This window comes from Artemia sp. Qi Xiang Cuo, chromosome 7 (assembly GCF_049724085.1).
Source record: "Artemia sp. Qi Xiang Cuo chromosome 7, ASM4972408v1, whole genome shotgun sequence".
NCBI classification, from domain to species: Eukaryota; Metazoa; Arthropoda; class Branchiopoda; order Anostraca; family Artemiidae; genus Artemia; species Artemia sp. Qi Xiang Cuo.
In genome coordinates, this window is record NC_142800.1 from 2388539 (window position 1) to 2413796 (window position 25258).

General features: G+C 37.3%; 1 protein-coding gene across 2 annotated transcripts in view; it reads right to left on the bottom strand.

Moving 5' to 3' along the window:
• The window catches only part of LOC148949857 (uncharacterized), a 239064-nt gene that overhangs the window by 63581 nt on the left and 150225 nt on the right, over positions 1-25258 (bottom strand). For both annotated transcript variants that reach the window (XM_089091331.1, XM_089091332.1), the window contains exon 4: positions 4046-4275. In XM_089091331.1, coding sequence (XP_088947457.1) covers positions 4046-4275 — 230 coding nt within the window. The remainder of the gene's footprint in view (positions 1-4045; positions 4276-25258) is intronic.

Consider the following 25258-nt stretch of genomic DNA (forward strand, 5'->3'; position numbering starts at 1 on the left):
AAAGAAGCGTGTTAACCTTACCTTGATTACAAAATCAATAAAAGTTGCAATCCAACAGCAAATAACTAGACGACAACAGGTTCACTCATCAAACGAAAGGAAACCAAACCAACATGGATGCCACAGTTCAGCTGTACCGAGCTGGAGTAGTTGTAGCTATTGCTGCTTGGCGCAGAACCTTCCTTGTCATCTAAAAATCGTCTACCCCGTTCCGCCCCCTACTCCGTTCCACCCCCTGTTCCCCCTTATTCTGATTTTACTCTGAGGTAAGTGGCAGGAACATACGTAGGTAGAGGCGGTTTTAGGAGGGACGGAGAGGGCACTTGCCCCTGGCGCAGAAATTTGCATACTGGCAGAAGCTGCGAACCGCGCCTTAAGGAACTTGGACGAAAACCAAACGAGGCGCGTAAGCAGGGGGAGGAGTCTTGGGGCCTAGCCTCCAAAAATCTCTTTTTTTCGAAACCCTTGGCCCCTTCTTATTTAAATTTTCAAAATATTCTTTTTTTTATTATTGTAATTCTCCCTCCCCAGGAAAAAACTTTTGCCTAGGTGCCTGGAACAAACTAATACGCTTCTAATATTCGGTGACGCCAAACTTCTCATTCATGATTTAGTTATCACTGAAATGTCCAAAAATGATCTTTTGAATATCTAATAGTTATTTGGCGATTCAGTGTCACCAAAGTATAAGTATATATTACCTTTACTGTGAGTAACACAAAGACAACCTATACACAAACACATGCACGAATACGAGTGCTTCAACTTATTCTATATTTGACAGTAGACTACTTTATCTTGAACCTTTTTCCGCTAAAATTTTTGGACTTGCTTTAACACTTAAAATTTAGAATTTTTAATCTTTTCTCATGCAGCTTATGGATTTTCGTTATGGAAATAGGGATTGCAGAAATAACGGCAAGAGTTCATACAAAACTTGTCACAAAGTAATCAACGGGGAAAGACGTGTCGACATTGGTGAAAATACGAATTATCAGGTTTGTGTTTATCAGTGTCTGAAAAGCAACCCAAACTGAGTGGCAGCATCTCTGAAATGGATACTGGACTTCTATTTTAGAGAATTATGATAGATTTTGGTACAATTAGTGCTCACAGAAGGACACATTCTTGTAGACAGAAAATTGGTAGACAAATGCTTTTATACATGTCCTTCTGAGGGCTGTTGAAGCACAATAGCTTCTTGACTAACATTTGTTTGTATTTTTCAAACATATCCCATCATTATGGCATTTTTATTAAAATGTTGGGCTCCCTTGTGGAATTTTGAACTGGTTGAAAAGGATTGGCGGCCATTACTATAGCTGAATCTTGACAATAGCTGGATCGGTCGCAGAAATCTTTGATTTATTAGAAAGCTGAATGGATTTTATCCAGGGCTGTGGAGTCGGAGTCAGAATTTTAGTAAAATTTTTGCTGAATAGAATCGGAGTTAGAGTCAGTACATTGAAAATGTCTGGATTCGGAGTTGGAGTTGGTTATAAATTATAACGCGGCTGTGCAGTCGGAGTCCTGGAGTCAAAGTTTTAGTAAATTTTTGCTGATTGAAGTCGGAGTTCGAGTTGGTATATTAAAAATGTCTGGAGTCGGAGTTGGATTCGGAGTCTGTTATAACTTATAACTGACTCCATAGCCCTACTTTTATCAATGTTAGCGTGAAAGACTGAAATAGGTGAATGTCGTCATTCACCGGTGAAAGTCTGAAATAAGGATTTTTAACAAATATTTCGGATATATACCAAGCGACTATGTATTTGTTGACAACTCAGCTTTGTTAGTCTTATGCAAGGTTTGATGTTGACAGGTTAGGTAAGATTAGGTTATAAATCTCAGAAATGGGTTAGAAATTAGGTTAGAATATCGGAAATATAAATCTCAGAAATGCTCATCAATCCCCATTAGTGCATGGTGAAGATCAACAAACACACAGTAGCTTGGTGTATGTGCGAAATATTTGTTTGATATACTTATTTCAGACTTTCAGCGGTGAATGTCGACGTTCATCAGATTTATCTTTCACCATAAACATCAACACGTCAAATGGAGTGGCAAATTTTGCTAACGTTCTTCAAGAAATTCAGTTTATCATAAGACTTCACTGTTCAAAAATCGTTGTGGAAAGACTTATAAACGTTTTCAAAACGGCAAAAAAAGAACAGAGGAATTGGCTCAAAAACACAACGTTCGCTGCAACATTTTCCGTCAAGTATGGGATAAAGTGTAACTCGAATATTCACCAAGAGTTTAAAGAAAACAATCAAGTCCTTGAAGTATAAATCTAATTTAACTACGCCCGAAATCCTCACTAAATTCTTCAGTTAATTCCCAGAAAGAAAAAGAATGATTCCCAATCCTCTAAGAAAGATATACGTGTCCTTAAATAGCTTTAGCTTATAATGAAGGCCGTACCCCGGGGGGGGGGGTGCTGTGTTTGGACCTCCCCCTAAAAAACTGTCCGACTCGTAAAAAGTATCAAAATGCGCATAAACAAATTTTTTATGCGTTTCGCAAAGTTTTTGTACCCCCTCCCCCGAACAAAATTGTAATTGGTTATTTTTATCACCCCTTTTTGTATTTTTTTTTATATATACCAGAAACCAGTGCAGTGGCCCCTCTATCCTGATAACCTTTAAGCCGAAGTTAGATAACCACCCAAGAACTTCTACTTCATCTAAACTTTTTTACAGATTGTATCCTACAATAATTCTACTATTTTTTGACACCCAGATACTTTATTCTCACATTAGTGGAGTGGAACCACTGATAGATATGATCATTGGATGTGGCTTAAATTGACGGAACAGACATACTGCTTTTGGCGGACAAGCAAGGACAAAAGAATACGATTATACAGAGGAGTAGGTAATACCAAGATGAGAAAAAAGTTTTATCTTTATATAGGTGAGACCAATGATATAAATATCAATACGAGAGAATATGACTTCCTAGTCAAAGTCATAACCTCCTGCTATTGTCCTAGTCTTGACAAGCAAACGCAACGAATAATAAGACCATTTTATAGGTGCTACTAATTTGGAAGCCGGCGTTTCCCCCCGGAAAATTGTCTCCCAAATAATTTCCCAACACGTAAGATTGAGCAGCCACAGGGAAAGTACAAAATAGGTTCCTCAAAATGTCGATCAGATCTCATAGTGGGTGGCAAAAGGACCAGATATCAAAAACAGTTTTAGGACAGGGGCTGGTCGGTCTCAATTCACTTTCGACTTACAAGAAAGGACCAGAACTCTCAATTTTAGATTGAATGAGCATCCTCTGAGGTTTCTATGACCAAGAGGGGGAGTTTGGGGATGAGGAAGGGGCAGCCCCCCTCCTATCCAGAATAAATTCTGCTAATTTCGGGGTTTAATGTTACTCTTTACTTTAATAAAAACAACGTAGACCAGAAATATTCTCAGAAATGAAGATGGATTAGATATCAGTTCTTATCTCCACCCCCTTCCTTCCTTAGAACTAATTGTTTATTTACTGGAAGGCCCAATGAGAGTAGGGATGTTTTGGCATTAACATAAACCCGTTGAGGCATCTGCCCCGCTCCAGAGTTTATAAGACTATCCTTCCCATAAAAACCTTATATCAACAATGGACAATTTGTATAGCTTACAGCTCTTGCTCCAGGGGCTGGAAGCGGGGGGGGGGGTAAACCTGGAGGCAAAGTTATTTGACCTTTGGACTATTTTGAACCAAATGGCTAACAAATTGAACAAAATTGATCGGATGCGTTTAAAGGAAATGGGGAGGGGGGTAATTTTCCGCCAAGGGGAATTTTCCGTACAGGTTCGAGTCCGACGTTAGGCTTTCTTTTCCGTCAATGAAAAGCAAAATATCGAGTCTATATTTCTTTTTGGGTAAAATTGCATTTCTAAAAAAATTGATATTAGACTATTCCACGCAGCAAATGGATAAGGGTTGAAATGTTTTAAACGACTTCATTTTAAAGCTTAATTTTAAAATAAACCTTCATCTCCTTGTTAAATTGGAAACTCAAATCGAAATTCATGTTACTTACCGGTTGAGAGGGTGGCGGAGTTACCGTCCTTCTTTCTTCTGTACGAGTGGCAACACTGTAGTTGTAGGCTTGCATGCTACCTGAGATAACATATGAATGAGAGGAGCTTTGACTAGAACATCGTGCATCGATATAAACACCGCTGATGGTAACAGCGTCCGAAGTCTTAAATATAGCATCCACTGCTGGCGGGATCGCCAAGGATTGAGGACTCCGAAGGTCGAGCACGCCTTCAAAAGTAAGAACTTTTTTAGATCATAAGTTGAATTTGACTTTTACCTTTAGATGCTTGGAGTTACTTTAGAGTTTCTAACTTTGGTTTTCCGATCTTTTCTAAGAACAGAAAAAGATTTAATTTATTCTTTGGATGCCATGAAAATGTAGGGATGTCATCTTGAAATGAAATGAGCATTCCTCATTAAAATTCTTGACACACACACACGCGCATATGCATACACACACACACACACACATATATATATATATATATATATATATATATATATATATATATATATATATCCTTCATAAATTTAAGAAGAAAGAACAAAATCATCGTTGATGGAATAAACCATCAAGAATCAATTTATAGAAAGAATATCAGATATCATCTTTATCATGTGGTATGTCAGATGAACATCTGCTTACATTATGTAAGATTGCAATTGGAGGATAAATTCATTGATAATCGTCAGCAGACCGTTGAACAATGTTTTCACACGTAAATCTCTTTAATTCTCTACAATATGCGAAGAGTTTCATCACACAGTAGACATCTTTTAAGAGATACATTTCCAATGTCTATGAATGTGTATTTTATACGTTTACGTACATTTTTGAATTTATGTCCAATAGAATTTATAACAGTTATTTAATAATATTACGGTAAAAACAAACAACTAATTAATAAATATTATATCTCATATAAAAGTCTCCATACCCAGAATTCGCACTAACTAAAATATACCTTGAAATACACTATTTTTTAAGTAACCTATTCACGGCACCTGGGACATCAAAGGGGAACGATGTGTCGCTAGTCCCATACCACCATCAGGTTTATAAATCTGTAGGATCTTCCACATGGATGTAGTGCACCAAACAAATTACTTTTTTTGTAGGCCTACTCTTTTATCGGCTTTCTGCATCACGTGATGAGTTATGTGCCAACGTCCTATCGCCTCGACAAAGGGCGAATGCAAATATAGAACCTTCTATGAAGAAAATTTATGCTAGCAACCCAGAAGAATTCGCTAACGAGCACTATGTTTTTGCGACGGTCAGCCGCCGCTGAAGCTCGTAAAATGATTCTTAAGGTACTGTATCACATTAAAAATCCTACTGGTTCTATTCCAGTATTAAGATTGCTTTATTCTAGCAATGAGATTGCTACATCCGTATAAATTTCCATTTGGATGTACGTCAAACAAATCTGTTCTTCAATGGCTCTTTCCTTTTAAATAATGATGTGTAGGTTGTGTGCCTATGTCTTTGTCTTGTCACCTTAAAAATACTGGTACAGAGACAGCGGATTCTACAAGGGAAATGAGTGGATGTGTTTGTAGAAGAAGGTCTGATATCCGATCAATCTTTTCCATTAAAGGTGCCATAGCCTGCTCTTCTAGCTCTATTCTGATGCTGAGATGTTTACGCCAGTTGAACCTTCCAAATGGATGTACAGAGCCAAACGGCATTTCCCACAAACAACGAGTGCGAACCATGTCCCTATGCATTTGTCCTGTCGTCCCAATGAATGGCAATGCAGAGAATGGATTCTACAAAGATTAAATAAAAAAAACAAGTTTTTTTAACTGAAAGTAAGGAACGACGTTAAAACTTAAAACGAACAGAAATTATTCCGTATATGAAGGGGGCTGTCCCCTCCTCAACGCCTCGCTCTTTACGCTAAAGTTTTTTTATTTTTTAAAAAAATAGATTTGTTATAAAGTCAAACTTTAGCGTAAAAAGCGAGGCGTGGAGGCGGGGGCAGCCCCTTCCATATACGGAATAATTTCTGTTCGTTTTAAGTTTTAACGTCGTTCCTTACTTTCAGTTAAAAAAACTTGTTTTTTTTATTTAATTTTTGAACGTTTTTGAATTAATGCAGGTTTTGATTTTGGCTCACCGTACATGAATAATTAAAACAAAATTTGCATATTATATTTGGTTAAATGGCTTTCACGAAACTTGTTTAATTTTATTTACGAACGTTTTTATTAGTAATAAATATACGTAACTTAGAATTAACTTACGTCACGAACTTCTATATTCATAAATTTTTAACACGTATATTAGAGGGTTCGCCCCCTAGTCAATACCCTGCTCTTTAAACTATGTTCGAATTTTTTCCAGTTCTTGAAAAATGACCTCTTAATCACAATCAGTTGATCAGTTGAAAAACTTGTTTTTTTTATTTAATTCCTGATCTTTTTCTTTAATAATGCTGGGAAATCCGGCGCCCCCTTCATAGCAACGTCCCTTCCCCCATGAAAACTTCCTTCATGGAAAGATCCTTCCATATAGCCCCCGACCCTCTCCTTCCCCCACCTACCAGAAAAAATCTCCTCTGAAAAAGTCTGTATACTTCCCAATAACCAATACTATATGTTAACATTGAGTAAAGTTCATAACTTTCAGCCCTCCCCCTGGGGACTTTGGGGGATCAAGTCACCCTAAAAGACATTTTTATAATATTTTCGACCATGCTGAACAAAATGGCAATCTCAAAATTTTGATCGGGTGACTTTGGGATAAAAATGAGCTTGGGAGGGGGCCTAGTTGCCCTCCATTTTTTTGGGTCACTTAAAAAGGGCACTAGAACTTTTAATTTCCGTTCCAATGAGCCCTCCTACGATATTCTAGGACCACTGGGTCTATACGATCACCCCTGGGAAAAAAAAAACAAAAACAAACAAAAAAACAAACAAACAAACAAATAAACACGCATCCGTGATCTTTCTTCTGGCAAAAAATGGAAAATTCCACATTTTTGTAGATAGGAGCTTGAAACCTATACAGTAGGGTTTTCTGATACGCTGAAAATGATGGTGTAATTTACATTAAGGTTCTATAACTTTTAGGGGGTCTTTCCCCCTTTTTTCGAAAATCAGCCAAATTTTCTCAGGCACGTAACTTTTGATGGGTTAGACTAAACTTAATGAAACTTATATATTTGAAATCAGAATTAAAATCTGATTCTTTTGATGTATCTATTGGTATCAAAATCCCGTTTTTTAGAGTTTCGGTTACCATTGAGCCGGGTCGCTCCTTACTTACAGTTCGTTACCACGAACTGTTTGATAGTGAGTAGATATACTTGTACAAGGACGTCCATTACACTAGATCAAATCTTTTACTCAAAAGTACTGTAGCGTGACCTACTAGCCCTACACTGTGTCCTCTTAAGTTGGGTCACATAAATTCTAAGTGTTATTTTCTATTATAATGGCATTCATATTCAATGTATGCGTTTGACAGTCATATTATACACAATATATTTAACCCAATTTTACGAAAATAAATGATTCACGGTAAAAAAAAGTCTCGAAACCACAATACACAATCCCGCTTTATCTCCAAAAAACTGGCAAATATTTTGTTCCAAGGAATTTTGTAATAAATTTCTGGAATTTAAATCGCGGCTTTTGAAGATATTTTACAAAAGCCTACTGCCACTTGAAGCGTACATTCATATATTTTACTTAAATCCTCAAATGATTAATTTCTCTCCAAAGTTTAATGTCTCGGTCATCATTCCTTGTTCTATACCAATTTCAGCAAAATCGTATTCTCCCACAGCTTTTGCTAATGAAGCAATAAAATTCAACAAAGTCCTCTCCATTATGCTGCAGTCTTGACAAAGAAAAAACGAATATGCATTTTGAAACTCCCCATAAAACCTCATCAAATGTTGCCTACAGAACGTAATTAAATTCCTAAAAAGGATTCTAGAATAAATTAAAACAGTCCAGCTTTCAAGAATATTTTATTCTTCTCTATGGGATTAAATAATTAAGAAAACTCGAACTCGCAAGAAAACAGTTTCCACGCGGAGTAGTTTTCAACGAGAGACATGGGGTCAATATTTCTCGTTTTCTCAAAGATTTGCAGAAGTCTTCAATGCAACATCAAAACACACTAAACAGTAAGCACACAACAACAATGTGAAATATTTTAGTCCAAAGCGAATCAGTTAAATGTGAGGAAGATCTTCCTAAAGATTGAGGGAAGATCAGTCCTAGCGTTTGTATAAAAAAAAACAAAAAAAAACAGAAAAATTTAAACTTGAGCATGAAAAACAGTTTTGTATTTTGACACCTCCTCCTTCCCCCTAACACACACAGAGAAAAGTGAATCTTATTTCTTCCCTTTCTCAGACCTATTTGCGCCTCTTGGTTAAAAAAACAATTTTTTTTAACTGAAAGTAAGGAGCGACATTAAAACTTAAGACGAACAGAAATTATTTCATATATGAAAGAGGATGTCCCCTCCTCAACGCCTCGCTCTTTACACTAAAGTTTGTTTTTATTGTTTAAAAAATAGAGTTGTGGGAAAGAGGCAAACTTTAGCGTAATATGATGAAAATATATTACTTTAGTAACAAAATTATGGAAACTACAACAGAGAGTTATGGAAAGTAGGTAACCCAGAACGCAGTATATTAGATACCTAACCACCCATATCTAAATATTTAATTAAAATATACCTGCATCGCAGTTTATTTCACGAAAGAATAAACTAATTATAACAACATGCGAGAGAAAAACTGGCTTTACTCAGATCAAACAAAGCAAACTTCTTGAGTGTGTTCGGGATAGTACACAAGTACCTGTCCTACTAATACAGTTTAGTTCGTTGTGGGCATTAAATTAGAAAAATGTATAAACGTGCATGAAAAAACAGGAAAAACAAGCTAAAAATATATAGCATCAAATAGCCTTAGAAGATTTGGCTTCCCTTTGAAGTTGTAGCTGTTTTTGAAATTTAAAAGATTGTTAATGTTTAAATCTTTCAAACAGTTCGTGGTAACAAAGTGTAAGTAAGGAGCAATCTGACTAAATAGTAACCGAAACTCTAAAAACTGGAAATCGGATTTTTATGCTGATTTCAAACATATAAGTACGAGTCTGAGAAAACGGGCCTTATTTCCAAAAACAGGGGAAACGGAAAAGCTAGCAAGAAATGCGAGTACCTTTCCGTTGGTCTAAGAAATTATTTATGTCGATAGAAAAATTCTAGGAAATCACTTTTTTCAAGTATAAAGACTTAAAAGGGTTCAGAGCAAGGGCGTATTCAGCATTTTTGTTCAGGGGCGGTGTAAAAATTTAAAAACGCGTCAAAAATTTGTTTATATTTATTTTTGTTACGTTTTTACGAATCAGATAGAAATTTCAGGGGGCTCAAACCCTAGCCCCCCCCCCACCGTGTGTTAAGTAGAATTTTGAGCATTTTCATCCGTTTTATGAGTAGTAGCCACAATTATATCATTTATTGATTGAGACATATTTATTTGTTTAAATAATTTCGATTTTTGCAGTTGAAACTTTTTAACTAATAAATAAAATGTTCTTCTGTATATAAGGATGAAATATTTCTGACAGAATTTAACCCCTTATCCATAACCGTTTTTCTCTCATCCGCTGTTAGATAACAATATTTATCAACAATTTCGTTTCCGCGAGCTAATAAAAATTGTAAGCTATTATTGTTAGATAATTTCCCTTATAAATCGAATTGTAGTTGAAAAACTTGAAGTATAATATTCAGAACAGACAAAGCGGCAAAGCAAGATGACGACTTTTTGTGTTAATAAACACTGATGGACAATCCCTGACTCAAGGCCGCGTCCAGAATTTTTTCGGGGGGTTACAAAAATATATAAAAACGCATCGAAAATTTATTTATATCCATTTTTGTTACAGTTTACAAGTCAGACAAAAATTTTAGGCGGGGGGTTTTAAGCCCCCTAATCCCCGTTCCTTGGATACGGCCTCGCCTTGACTACTAGTATTTCTTAAATTTAACAATTTTCTTTTGTTGGTTCCCTGCAAATATCTTCAAAGATATGTTAGTTAACATGCTATCAGGGCCGTAACTAGGATTTTCTCAGGGTGGGTGGGGGTAAAAAGGATTTTTGTTCGGGGGGGGGGGGGTATAAAAAGACTTCAAAAACGCATCAAAAATTTAGTTATATGCATTTTTGTTACATTTTTACGAGCCGGACAAATATTTTTTTTTGGGGGGGGGAGCGTTCATACCCCCTAACCCCCTTCCCCCAAGAAAAGAAACCTTGCGTGAGTTCGACTGCCACACTAAGAAACGATGTTATTTTTAACCTTTCTATTTGAAAATCCATCTCAAGCTTGAGACTAACATGTAGGGAATTTCAATGCTTTGTGTCTCCTTACTTTCCTGAAGAAAAGAATTTCTACTTATTTCTTTGAACTAGTCGAGAAATCATAGCTTGCATGCATTTAAAGAAAATAGAATATGATAAATATCACTACAAAGATAAAATAAGTTCATAAAGAATAGTAGACCCAATAAGTAAAAAAATAAACAAATAAGACTGAAAAGCAATTGAAGACGGAAAGGTACTCGCATCTATTCGACCCCCCCCCCAAAAAAAAATCCTGAAAAACCTATTGTCTCATTTTCGGTCCGTGGCAAATTCCAAATCTTGATTTGAACATCTATGGTCAGACACTATCTTTTATTACTATACGTTGCAAACTAAATGAGTTTTGTGTCTACGTAACCGGTTTGTTCATGAGTGTGTACTGAATAATACACAAGCACCTTTTCTCGTTCCGGATGAGAGCGAATTAACAGCTGGAACGATCGAAAATAAAATATGTTAAAGTTCGTATTTCATTTCTGTGATCGTTTTTCCTCGTATTATCCTCGCTTTTCCTCGTATTATCCTCGTTTTTCTTCTCTTTACTTTTTTCGTTTTGTCAATTTCTGTGAATAGCCTACGGTTATCTAGCGTATTTAGTGAATTAACTTATACACATTCATCATCAAATTGCAAAATAACCGAATTTATGAGAAGTAATGAGTATTAAAGTATTAGCACTAATATTTTAATACTTTACTCATCACTGATCACAAATACTCATAGTTTAATAATTATTATAATACTTATTAAGAAATTAGTTAATAAACCCTTCCAAATTCACTGTATATTTGTTTTAAATTTGAAGTAAATACGCATTAAATTACAATTACCACCAGGAACGCACTCTTAATAAAAAACAGCTTTTTAAAGAAAAGTAAAGACATATTAAAATCAAAGATAAGCAGAAATAAAGTCATAGAACAATTCGAACTTAAAACCAACAGAAATTACCACAAACAGGAGCAGGGCTAACGTAAAGTTTAAATACATAGAAAATGAAAAATTACACCATAAATAAATAATAGAAAATACCAAAAATAAAATAAGTATAGAAAGAATAGCGGACACTAAGTCTCAAAATGAACAAATAACAGGAATAGAAAGCAAATCAATATAAAAACTTTTCGCATATATTCGAAAAACTTTCAAAACTATATTCAAAGCTCAACTATATTAAACTCAAACTATAATTCTATATTCAAAACTTTTCACATATTTTACTTTTTTAGTAAAATTGAGACCACAGACCTGTCCAGAGGCGGATCCAGGACATTTTTAGGGGGGGGGGGGCGTAAAATAGGTTGATCCGATAAACTTGCGTTAGGAGCAAGTTTATTTAACGCAAACTTGCGGTTATTCAGTAAATTATACTACTTTTGACGACATTAGGGGGGGCCTGGATCTGTCACTGGACCTGTCTTGAAAATTCTGTCGTCGGATCAAATTGCTGATCAAAACATTTTCTCAAGAATAAGCAAAAGAAATAACAAAAAGAAAAATTGATGTCTAAGGCTAATTTGCAATAGGATCATGAAAGCCCCCATTAAGAATTAAAAGAACAATTCAGGACAAAAGATATTATCAACTACTAATTATCTTCAGTCCGGCCCAGATAAAATTGTAGATTACAACCTTCTTTATGAAACCAGTCACGTAAATTTATAGTCCCTATGGAACTAATTTTAAATTCTTGACTGGATAATGATCAAATATGCTGGGAAACATTTTAATGTCAACAGAAAGATTGTATATATTAGTCTTATTTCATAACTAACAAAACAATTAGAAAATGGCAAATGAAAACTATTTTCAAAAAGAGAAATTAACTTAAGAAAAAATTCATCGAAAACATGATAACATTTGGACAGCCCTGCCAAAGATAGGGTAAAGTAGAATTAGAAACGGCACGTCAGGTGTTGTATTTCAAAAGGTGTTATGTAACATCTTTTTATGTATAACTTAGATTTACGTCTCATGCCCTCAAAACTGAAGAGTTGTGCTATTTTATTTGATTCTCAAAAAGCATTTTGAACTTTATCCCTGCCAAAAGGTTCCAAGTTCTTTTAAACCCTTCTTTTTTAACTTTCCCCGACCATTTTACAACCCCGAACCATTTGGGGACGACCTGCTTTTCAATTGGCCCAACACGGAAAAGAACAGTCTTTGGCAGTCTGTCCCCCTTCATCAGCAAAATTTGTTCTAGCCATCTCGATCTTTCTCTCATATAGCCCTAAAAACTGGGATATAATCAAATTTTCGGTACACCCAGTTGTTTGATATACGGTTAGTCAAAGGGGTATCCAAAACAATCCGTAAACAATTACTCTGGAAACAATCTAACAAATCCCTCTTCCGGAGCGCCCATGTTCCAGAACCTTTATTGACCACAGTCACCACCTTAGCTTGCAATATTGTAGTTTTGGTTCGCAGACCTATCTTCCTATTCTTCCAAAGTTAAAAAGTGAAGAATCAAGTTTTATTTGTCAGGGAGGGGCAACTTTCTAGTACTTGGAGAAAGAAGGAAATATTTAGGGAGGGCAAGGGGATTAATAGTCCTTATTCATTGCCCACTGAAAGGCCCTTTGTCCTGAACGAGATTTCTTTCTTTTTAAAGTTCAGGAAAGGGAAGTGCCTAAAAATGTTCTAGCATACGTCCTCGGAAATGGCGAAAAATAGGATCTAAGGAATTATGATTTGAGTAGTTTGACCTCTTTGGGAATTCCCTGTGGTGCCACCTGTTGTGATGGACAAACTTACAGACAAAAAGAAAGCAAATTTTACTGTCATTTTTGTAAGTTTCACAGTCAAACCACAGATTCTCGACAGCTTTCAATCCTAGCTAGTCCCCTGGGAGAATTGTCTAATGGACTCTTTGTCTTTGAGACGGCCAGCCGACGCTGTGGCACGAAAAATCAGTTTTAAGGTATCGTCTGACCTTAAGGAAAGAATTATTTGTTAGTAATGCGGAGTCAATGAGTGATTCGTTTCAGATCAAAGGATTTTTGGACAAAAAAAGTTATTATTTGTTCCTTTTTGTAGTCACGACCCCGTTGTTTCTTTGTGTTAAGCATTAAATATATATGTATCAGGAGCGATAATTCAAAAAAATATAGGAAGGGGGCAAATATATTTTTCAAAATCTAGAAGGGTGATTTTGCTGTCTTTTCGATTTGTCAAATGAAAATACCAAAGAGGGATTTTTTTTAATGTAAATCTTCAAAAAATATTATTCCAGAAACTAGGGGATCCCGTTTGAAGGATGGGTACATGGCACACGACCTCGCAAGAGATGGTGCGACAACTTCAATGGCCAGAACCTCCCCCAACTCCTGCGTCTTGCACTAGATAGAAAAGAAAACCGTCGCCATATTCAACGAATAGTGAGAAGATAAGAAGCCCCAATACAGCCACAAAGGCCGGATGGGATATAAGTCAAAGTCAGTCAGGGGAACAAAAATGTAGGGGACAATACCTACTCCAATTCACGCGCCTGTTATCTATTATATATCTATCGATTGAAAAAAAACATTCTCACTCCTAGTATCAACTCCTACTACAGCAATCAAACCCAAAACAATTTTTTTTTTCTGCTATCCTATCGATATTTATGTTACGCAACACACCGCCTTTTGAATTACCACAGTCGATATACAGGTAGGTCATGAGACCGTTTACAGAAGGAGGGGGAGCACTGGCCTCTCAAACATTAATATTTTTACACCATTTCCTGCTTCTTATATTTTCCGTTTAATTCCCTTATTTCTGCTGGATTTTTTCTTTTCTGCGATATACATCTCCTCCCAAATAATTAATAGCCTACTTGCCTGGTTAGAAGCAAAATCTTACTCCTACGACTTCGGGTATGCATATGAAAAGTAAACTTTGTTAGCCCTCAACAGCTTTTGTTAATATATTTGTCTTTTCACGCATTTTCAGACTCGATAACTATCTTTTAATAACCGAATTTATAAAAGATTTATAGCAAATATAAAGGAATTGGCCAAATAAAGCGGTACAATCACGAAGTGTATGATAATTTGCTAAACTATCCCATGTTTTACTTTGAATACGCACGGTACGCTATGGTTTATTACAAGGGAGTGTCTTTATTAAGGGTTGGCACCACGGTTAGTTGCTAAAGGACTACAATTGCCCAAATTTGGGTGCTACACAGCGATTTTCGGGGCTAAAGGGAACGAATCGACTGTAATAGTGCTAATATAGCACTTTTGTGCCACGGGTGGTAACCCTGAGCACATGCTACAGAGCTACATATAATAAAATAATTCTAAAATAGCACTTTCGTACAACAGGTATCAACCCTGTCTGTATTTCCGAGACAAAGGTAGCCTACATTTGAAAACAAAGAAAAAAAAAACACTTGATATTAGGGTGATCATATGAAACTAGACGAAAATATTGGATAAACGTTAAAAATCTTGAGGCTGCACATAAGTGCTATTTTAGCACTATTAAAGTCGAGTCTTTGACTTTAGCTCCGAAGATGGCAGTGTAGCAACCAGATTTGGGCAATTGTAGCCCTTTAGGAACTGACCGTGGTTGCAACCCTAAAAACATACGCTTCCTTGTAATAAACCCTAGCGTACGGTACATATTCAAAGTAAAACATAGGATAGTTTAGCACAGGGCAGAGGCTGCACATTTACTTACTAGGCTTCACCAAAACATTACGCATAAAATCATACCACGGCTGATGACCAGGTATAATTACCATTATATTAATGGACATCAAAGTGTAAAATTAGCTGCTGCTTACTGGACATTCACAGCATTGCATGATTGTAGATAATTACTTCAGGCTGTTAAAAAATTAGTTAACATGAATGCTGAATAAATCAACTAATGAGGTTTCAAGCTGACTACACTTTCGCAATGGAAGTAATTCTAAACAGCCGAAAGAAAACGTTCAGGGACTGGGGGCGTCTGTCGATTCTTTCGTTCGTGGTTTCGTTCGTTCGTGGAATAGCAAACTATAATAAAAATGCTAGAAACACTAGAAATGGTCGCATCCAGGAAGCGGATTAGGGGGTTTGGATTGGATCCCGTCCGAAATTTTTGTACGACTCGTAAAAACGTAACAAAAAGGCATATAAAGAAAATTTTGATTCGAATTTTAAAGTTTTTTTATTGTACCTCCCCCCAAACAAAAAATCCCTAGATGTACCCTTGCAGAAACGTATGAATTATTCGGGAAAATCTTGGAATCATGAGAATGGACAACCCATAGAAATCCCATAAAATACCACAAAAAAAGAAGCGGAAAAATCGAGTTGGCCGGTGTCATGGTTACGCAATGCGAGGGTTAAAGATACGAGCTGCCGACTACAGCCAGAAGAGGGAGGCAATAATGTAACATGATGGAATTGCTTGGTTTAAATATTCATGCAAGCAGCCTGCAGTCACTGAAGAAAACTGCAGAAATATCTAGCAGAAAAAAAAAGCAATCTGCACACACATCATGCCATTCCAAACATGAAAGGCCATTCCAAACAGCTAATATTCGTGATTAAATCCACTAAGATCTTACCCGCCCACTTCCCATGGTATTAACATAGGCATTCAAAGTTAAAACATTATAGTTGTCACCCCATTTAGGTAATTTATTGGAAACAGGAATTGCTTCTGGCGCAGTCCGATTACGAATCCTAAATGAGGAGAGAGATGCACTCTATCCATCAAAAACAATTTTATGAGCTTCAATAGCGAAGGATTAGATAAACCTGCATCTGGATTCCGATGAAGACCAAAGCAAAAGTTTTTTGGTGAGGGCAAGAGCAACAAGACTTGAATTAGAGGAATGCAATAGGTATACGGAAACACACGAAGCATTTCTTTGGGGGGGGGATAGTAAAAATATCTAATATCTTAACAAAACTTGCCGAGAAACTTAGGGTTCTGGAGGGCCACAGGACCCCTCACTCCAACGTAAGTGCCTGCCCCACCAGCACTCATTTTTCTAATTTGTTTCTAGCGGCATATCCCTGTGATTTTAATATTAATGTGATTTTAATATATAAACACACGTTACAAAGGTTGGTACTTATGTGTTATATAATACGCAATCGAGACGTGAAGTTTGGTGAATGCTAATGAAATAAAACAAAATATGATGTAAATACAATACTTTAGTAACAAAATTATGAGAACTACAACAAAGAATTATGGAAGGGGACCGCCCGGAGCACATTATATTAAATACGTAACACAACCTAACCAAAATACCAACGACATATTTAATTAAAATATAGCCATAATGTAGTTTCCCAGCAAGCCGAAGCTGATTGTCTGGTATAAACACTGTGAAAAACGGCTATTGTCTTATGTTCGCGATTAAATAAAAAAAAAACAAGTTTTTTTTTTAACTGAAAGTAAGGAACGACGTTAAAACTTAAAACGAACAGAAATTATTCCGTATATGAAAGGGGCTGTCCCCTCCTCAACGCCTCGCTCTTTACGCTGAAGTTTTTCATTGTTTAAAAAAAGAGTTGTGAGAAAGTAAAACTTTAGCGTAAAGAGCGAGGCGTTGAGGAGGGGACAGCCCCTTTCATATACGGAATAATTTCTGTTCGTTTTAAGTTTTAACGTCGTTCCTTACTTTCAGTTAAAAAAACTTGTTTTTTTATTTAATTTTTGAACGTTTTTGAATTTGGCAGTAGAAGGGCCTTATTGACTCGTGACAGCACACCAAATATGGGCATAGAATACTGACAGCACACCATATATGGGCATAGAGCCATTAGGGAGAACACGTGGTTAATGGGGTCAATGACCTCTTTTTCCAAGGTCGATTTATTTGATGTTTCTGTGTGTAATAGCTCCGGGACGAAGGTTGCACCTGCGCATTGAATTCTAACGGGAGCAATGTTATTGATCTAGGACTCGAGGGGGAAGTGAATTTCCGAGAAATTGATTGCGTAATCGAAGGGGAAGTGAATTTCCGAGAAATTGATTGCGTAATCGAAGGGGAAGTTGTTGATTCACGAAGGGGAAATTAAGAAACAAACATGGCTTCTTTAATCTGTGATTTACATAATCGAAGTGGAAATTATTGATTCACGAAGGGGAGAATTATGAAACAAACATGTCTTCATTGTTTTTTGGTTAGCTTAACCTGAGAAATTGATTTACATAATCGCTAGGGGACATTATTGATTCACGAGGTGGGGAATTATGAAACATTAAGGCTTCTTTAATCTTAGGTCTGAGGGATAAACATTCTTTAGGACAGAGAGAAAAATTAATATTCCATTTTCAAATAGGGCTTCATTGATCTTTAGTGTCAGGAATTATAATTGACATCACTTGTTATCTTGGAATTATGCGGGAGTCTAAAGAGATAGAAATTCTATTTTTAAATACGGCTTCACGGAGCTTTAAGTCAGAGAGATAAATTGATATTCTAACGAAACCCTAATAGTTTAGCTAGGAACATTTATGAGATGAAGAGATTAACGTAGGAAAGGGTTTCCTAGAAATTTGAAATGCGTTAGCACACAGATGCCATACAAAAGGAACACGCTGAAATTACGTTTAGGGATTATTTGGGCGAAACGGTTTTATCCATTTTATGGGATTATTTCGGCGAAACCGTTAGAGACATTTTGAAAGAAGATTTTAGAAAGGGTTTTAGAAGAGGTTTTGAGTGTGGTCGTTATAATACACAAGTTCCATTTGAACAGTGTTGTGAGGTCCTCTACCCCAACCCCAAAGGGTTCCGATCCCCCACCCCAACCCCGAAGGAAGCCCCCGGTACTCAAACGTCCCCCAAGCTCCCATAGAGCCCCAATCCCCCAAACGCCCTCCTCAGACCCTCAAAGGCCCTCCTCTGGTCCTCAAAGGGCCCCCCCCGGACGCTCAAAGGCCCCCCAAGCTCCCAAAGGGCCACCGGCGCCCCAAAGGCCCTCCACCGGTCCCCAAATGTCCCCCAGGCACCCCAAGGCCCACCCAGACCCCCCAAAGCCATCCCCCGCCCCCCAATCCCCACCCCCCGGCCCCCAACGTCCCCCCCAGCTCCCAAAGGACCCTCCGCCCACAAAGGACCCACAGACCCACAAAGGCTCTCCCCGAGCACCCGTCTTTCGTTGATGTGAGTTGTCTGAAACCTATGATTTGGGATGTGTAGTTTGCTACTTCAGGCTTTTCTGAGCAGGATTTCTTAGCCATTCGTAGGTGTGTGTTGACTGAAACCAATACTTTGGGATGAGTAGTTTGCTATTTTAGGCTTTTATGAGCTAGGTTTCTTAGCCTTTCGTTGGTGTGTGTTGAGTGAAACTTATGATTTGGGATATGTAGTTTGCTTTTTTGACTTTTCTGAGTTGGATTTCTTAGTCTTTCATAGGTGTGTGGTGTCTGAAACCTATGATTTGGGATGTGTAGTTTGCTATTTTCGACTTTTCTGAGCTGGATTTCTTAGCCTTTCATAGGTATGCGTTGTCAGAAAATTATGATTTGGGATGTATAGTTTGCTATTTCAGGCTTTTCTGAGCTAAGGTTTTCTAGTATTTCGTAGGTGAATGTTGTCTGAAACCAATAGTTTGGGATGAATAGTTTGCTATTTTTGGCTTTTCTGAGCTAGGTTTCTTAGTCTTTCGTTGGTGTGTGTTGACTGAAACCGATGATTTGGGATATGTAGTTTGCTATTTTTGACTTTTCTTATATGGATTTCTTAGTCTTTCTTAGGAGTGTGTTGTCTGAAACCTATGATATGGTATTTGTAGGTTTCTACTTTAGAATTTTCTTAGCTTGTTTTATTATCCTTTCATATTTGTTTGTTGACTGAAACCTATAGTTTGGGATGACTAGTTTGCTATTTTTGACTTTTCTGAGCTAGGTTTCTTAGCCGTTCATAGGTGAGTGTTGTCTGAAACCTATGATTTGGGATATGTAATTTGCTATTTCCGACTTTTCATAACCGGATTTCTTAGTCTTTCGTAGGTGTGTGGTGTCTGAAACCTATGATTTGGGATGTGTGGGTTGCTATTTTTTTGACTTTTCTGAGCTGGATTTCTTAGCCATTCGTAGGTGTGTGTTGACTGAAACCTATGATTTGTGATGGTTAATTTGCTATTTTTGAATTTTCTGAGCTAGATTTCTTAGACTATCATATGTTTGCCCTTTCAGAAAATTATGATTTGGGAGGTATAGTTTGCTTTTTGGACTTTTCAGAGCTAGGATTCTTAGTCACTCATAGGTGTTTGTTGTCTGAAACTTCGAGTTTGGGATGAGTAGTTGGCTATTTCAGACTTTTCTGAGCTAAGGTTTCTTAGTATTTCATAGGTGAATGCTGTCTGAAACTTATGATATGGGATATGTAAATTACTATTTTGGGCTATTCTGAGTTAGATTTCTTAGTCTTTCATTGGTGTTTAGTGTCTGAAACCTATGATTTGGGATGTGTAGTTTGCTATTTTTGACTTTTCTGAGCTAGGTTTCTTAGCCTTTCATAGGTATGTGTTGTCAGAACAATATGATTTGGGATGAGTGGGATGCTATTTCAGGCCTTTCTGAGCAGGATTTCTTAGCCGCTCGTAGGTGTGTGTTGACTGAAACCTATGATTTGGGATGGTTAATTTGCTCTTTTTGACTTTTCTGAGCTAGATATCTTAGCCTTTCATAGGTGTGTCCTTTCAGAAAATTATGATTTGGGAGGTATAGTTTGCTTTTTGGACTTTTCATAGCTAGGATTCTTAGTCACTCATAGGTGTTTGTTGTCTGAAACTTCGAGTTTGGGATGAGTAGTTGGCTATTTCAGACTTTTCTGAGCTAAGGTTTCTTAGTATTTCGTAGGTGAATGCTGTCTGAAACTTATGATTTGGGATATGTAAATTACTATTTCGGGCTTTTCTGAGTTGGATTTCTTAGTCTTTCATAGGTGTGTGATGTCTGAAACCTATGATTTGGGATGTGTAGTTTGCTATTTTCGACTTTTCTGAGCTAGGTTTCTTAGCCTTTCATAGGTATGTGTTGTCAAAAAATTATGATTTGGGATGTGTAGTTTGCTATTTCAGGCTTTTCTGAGCTAAGGTTTTCTAGTATTTCGTAGGTGAATGTTGTCTGAAACCTATAGTTTGGGATGAGTAGTTTGCTATTTTTGACTTTTCTGAGCTTGATTTCTTAGTCTTTCGTTGGTGTTTGTTGACTGAAACCGATGATTTGGGATATGTAGTTTGCTATTTTTGACTTTTCTGAGCTGGATTTATTAGCCTTTCCTAGGTGTGTGTTGTCTGAAACTTATGATTTGGGATGTCTAGTTTGCTATTTTTGTCTTTTATGAGCTAGATTTCTTAGACGTTCATAGGTGTGTGTTGTCTGAAACTTATCATTTGGGATGTGTAGTTTGCTATTTGAACTTTTCAGAGCTATGATTCTTAGTCCGTCGGAGGCGTTTGTTGTCCGAAACTTCTAGTTTGGGATGAGTAGTTTAGCTATTTCAGGCTTTTCTGAGCTAAGGTTTCTTAGTCTTTCATAGGTGAATGATGTCTGAAACCTATGATTTGGGATATGTAAATTACTATTTCGGGCTTTTCTGAGTGGGATTTCTTAGTCTTTCCTAGGTGTGTGTTGTCTGAAACCTATGATTTGGGATGGGGTGGATTGCTACTTTTGACTTTTCTGAGCTGGATTTCTTAGCCTTTCATAGGTGTTTGTTGTCTGAAACATATAGTTTGGGATGACTAGTTTGCTATTTTTGACTTTTCTGAGCTAGGTTTCTTAGCCGTTCTTAGGTGAGTGTTGTCTGAAACCTAGGATTTGGGATATGTAAATTACTATTTCGGGCTCTTCTAAGCTAGATTTCTTAGTCTTTCATAGGTATGTGTTGTCTGAAACCTATGATTTGGGATGTGTGGGTTGCTATTTTTTGACTTTTCCGAGCTGGATTTCTTAGCCGTTCATAGGTGAGTGCTGTCTGAAACTTGTGATTTGAGATGGTTAATTTGCTATTTCCGGCTTTTATTAGCTAGGTTTCATAGCCTTTCATAGGTGTGTTGTCAGAAAATTATGATTTGGGATGTGTAGTTTGCTATTTGAACTTTTCAGAGCTAGGATTCTTAGTCCATCATTGGTGTTTGTTGTCTGAAACCAATAGTTTGGGATTACTAGTTTGCTATTTCAGGCTTGTTCATTTTGAATTTCTGTCATGAAATGCAAGAGTTGGAAAATTAGGGTCTTAGTCCACCAGCTCAGTATTAGGGTCCCAGTCCACCAGCCTCAACGGTTGAAATTCACAAGATAAGAATTGGGCTCTTAGTCCACCAGCCTGAATGGTGGAAATCCACTAGCTCAATATTGGGGTCTCAGTCCACCAGCCTGAATGGTGGAAATTCACTAACTCAGAATTAGGGTCTTAGTCCACCAGCCCGAATGGTGGAAATTCACTAGCTAAGAATTGGGGTTTTAGTCCACCAGCCTGAATGGTTGAAATTCACATTAGACGACACAAAAACTTACACACACAAAAAAACTTACACACACTCACAAAAACTTACACACACACACAAAAACTTACACACACACACACAATAAAACTTACACACACACACCAAAACATACACACACACTATGAAACTTACACACACACACACACAAAACACTGACACAAACCCACACACAAAAAAACTGACATAATAACACTAACAATTAAAATCACACAAAAACTTAAAAGCAAACAAAAAAATACACACACACACACACACACACACAAAACTTAAACAAACAAAAACACACGAACAATCACACACACACACACCAAATCTAACACACACACAAAAACTTACACACACACACACACGCACACACAAACTTACACAAGAACACACAAAAAAAAACTCACACACACATGCACAAAAACTTACACACACACACACACACACACACACAAACTTACACAGACACACATGAAAACTTACACACACACGCCAAAACTTACACACACAAAAACTAACACGCACACACACACACACACACAAAAACTTACACAACAACGCTAAAAAATACAAGCCCACAAAAACAAAAAACCACACACAAACTTACACACAAACAGACACAAAACACATAAAAACACACACACAAGAAATCTTACTCACACACAATCCAAAACTGACACACACACAAAAACTTACACACACACACACACACAAAAACTTACACAAAAACACAAAAAAACTCACACACAAACACTCACACACACAAACAAACACAAACACAAACACACAAAACATACACACACACAGACTAAAACTTACACACACACTCAAAAACTCACACACACACAAAAACTTAAACATGCACACGATAACTTACACACACACACACGAAAACTTACACACACACGTAAAAACTTACACACACACACACACACAAACTTACACACACACACACACACAAACTAACACACACACACACACACAAAAAAACTTACACATGCACACGAAAACTTACATGCACACAAAAACTTACATGCACACAAAAACTTACACACACACACACACACAAAAAACTTACACACACACACACACACACTAAAACTCACACAAACACGCCAAAACTTACACACACACAAAACTTACACACACACACACACACACACACACACAAAAACTTACACATGAACACAAAAAAACTCACATACACACGCACAAAAACTTACACACACACACACACACAAAACCTCCACACACACACACACGAAAACTACCACACACACACCAAAACAAACACACACAAAAACTTACACACACACACACACACACACACACACACAAACTTACACACACACACACACACAAAAAACTTACACACAAAAAAAAAAAAAAACACACACACAAACAAACACACAAACAAACACACACACACACACACACACACACACAAACTAACACACACACAAAAAAAAAAAATAAAAACACGAAAAATATTAGACACACAAAAACAGACACACACACACAAAAACTTACACCCACACGCAAAAACTTACATGCACACAAAAACTTACATGCACACAAAAACTTACACACACACACAAAAACTTACACATACACACAAAACTTACACACACACACACACAAAAACTTACACACACACACACGAAAACTTACACACACACGTCAAAACTTACACACACACACAAAAACTTACACACACACACACACACACTACACACACACACACAAAAACTTACACATGCACACGAAAACTTACATGCACACAAAAACTTATACACACACACACGAAAACTTACACACACGTCAAAACTTACACACACAAAAGCTTAGACACACAAAAACTTACACACACACACACACAAAACTTACACCCACACGCAAAAACTTACACACACACACACACAAAACTTACACACACAAAACACTACACACACACACACACACACACAAAAACTTACACCCACACGCAAAAACTTACACACACACACACAAAAACTTACACACACACACGAAAACATACGCACACACAAAAAATTACACACACTCACAAAAACTTACACACACACAAAAACTTACACACACTCACAAAAACTTACACACACACACACACTAAAACTTATTCACACACACGAAAACTACCATATCACAGTTACATTGTCTTAATTTTTCAAATTTCATTTTGAATTTCTATCGTGAAATGCAAGAGTTGGAATATTTCAGTAGTGACTTGCTGTGCTTTACCTTCTCACAGTTACATTCTCTTGATTTTTCGAAGTTCATTTTGAATTTCTGTCGTGAAATGCAAGAGTTGTAAAATTGGGGTCTTAGTCCACCAGCTCAGTATTGGGGACCCAGTCCACCAGCCTGAACGGTGGAAATTCACTAGCTCAGAATTGGGGTCATAGCCCACCAGCCTGAATGGTGGAAATCCACTAGCTCAATATTGGGGTCACAGTCCACCAGCCTGAACGGTGGAAATTCACTAGCTCAGAATTAGGGTCATAGTCCACCAGCCTGAATGGCGGAAATTCACTAGCTCAGAATTAGGGTCTTAGTCCACCAACCTGAATAGGTAAAATTCACATTAGACGAGGTTACGTGCGCACACACACACACACAGAGACGACTAACACACAGGGACAACACACACACAAAGAGACGACACCTAACCTTTTCGGCGAGTATGGTTAGGTTAGGTTAGGCTAGATTAAGTTAGGTTAGGTTAAGTTAGGTTAGGTTAGCCACGTACGCTTCACTTAGGTTAGCTTAGGTTAGGTGAGAGACAGGCAAAAAGTTAGGTGTATGATTAGGTTAGGTTAGATTAAGTTAGGTTAGGTTAAGTTAGGTTAGGCTAGGTTAGCCTACGTACGCGCGCGTTCGTAGGCTATCCTAGCCTAACCTAACTTAACCGACCCTAACTTAATCTAACCTAACCTAATCATACAGCTAACTTTTTGCCTGTCTCTCACCTAACCTAAGCTAACCTAAGTGAAGCGTACGTGGGCTAACCTAACCTAACTTAACCTAACCTAACTTAATCTAGCCTAACCTAACCTAACCATACTCGCCGGAAAAGGTTAGGTGTCGTCTCTTTGTGTGTGTGTTGTCCCTGTGTGTTATTCGTCTCTCTCTGTGTGTGTGTGCGCACGTAACCTCGTCTAATGTGAATTTCACCCATTCAGGTTGGTGGACTAAGACCCCAATTCTGAGCTAGTGAATTTCCACCATTCAGGCTGGTGGACTATGACCCAAATTCTGAGCTAGTGAATTTCCACCATTCAGGCTGGTGGACTGAGACCCCAATATTGAGCTAGTGGATTTCCACCATTCAGGCTGGTGGGCTATGACCCC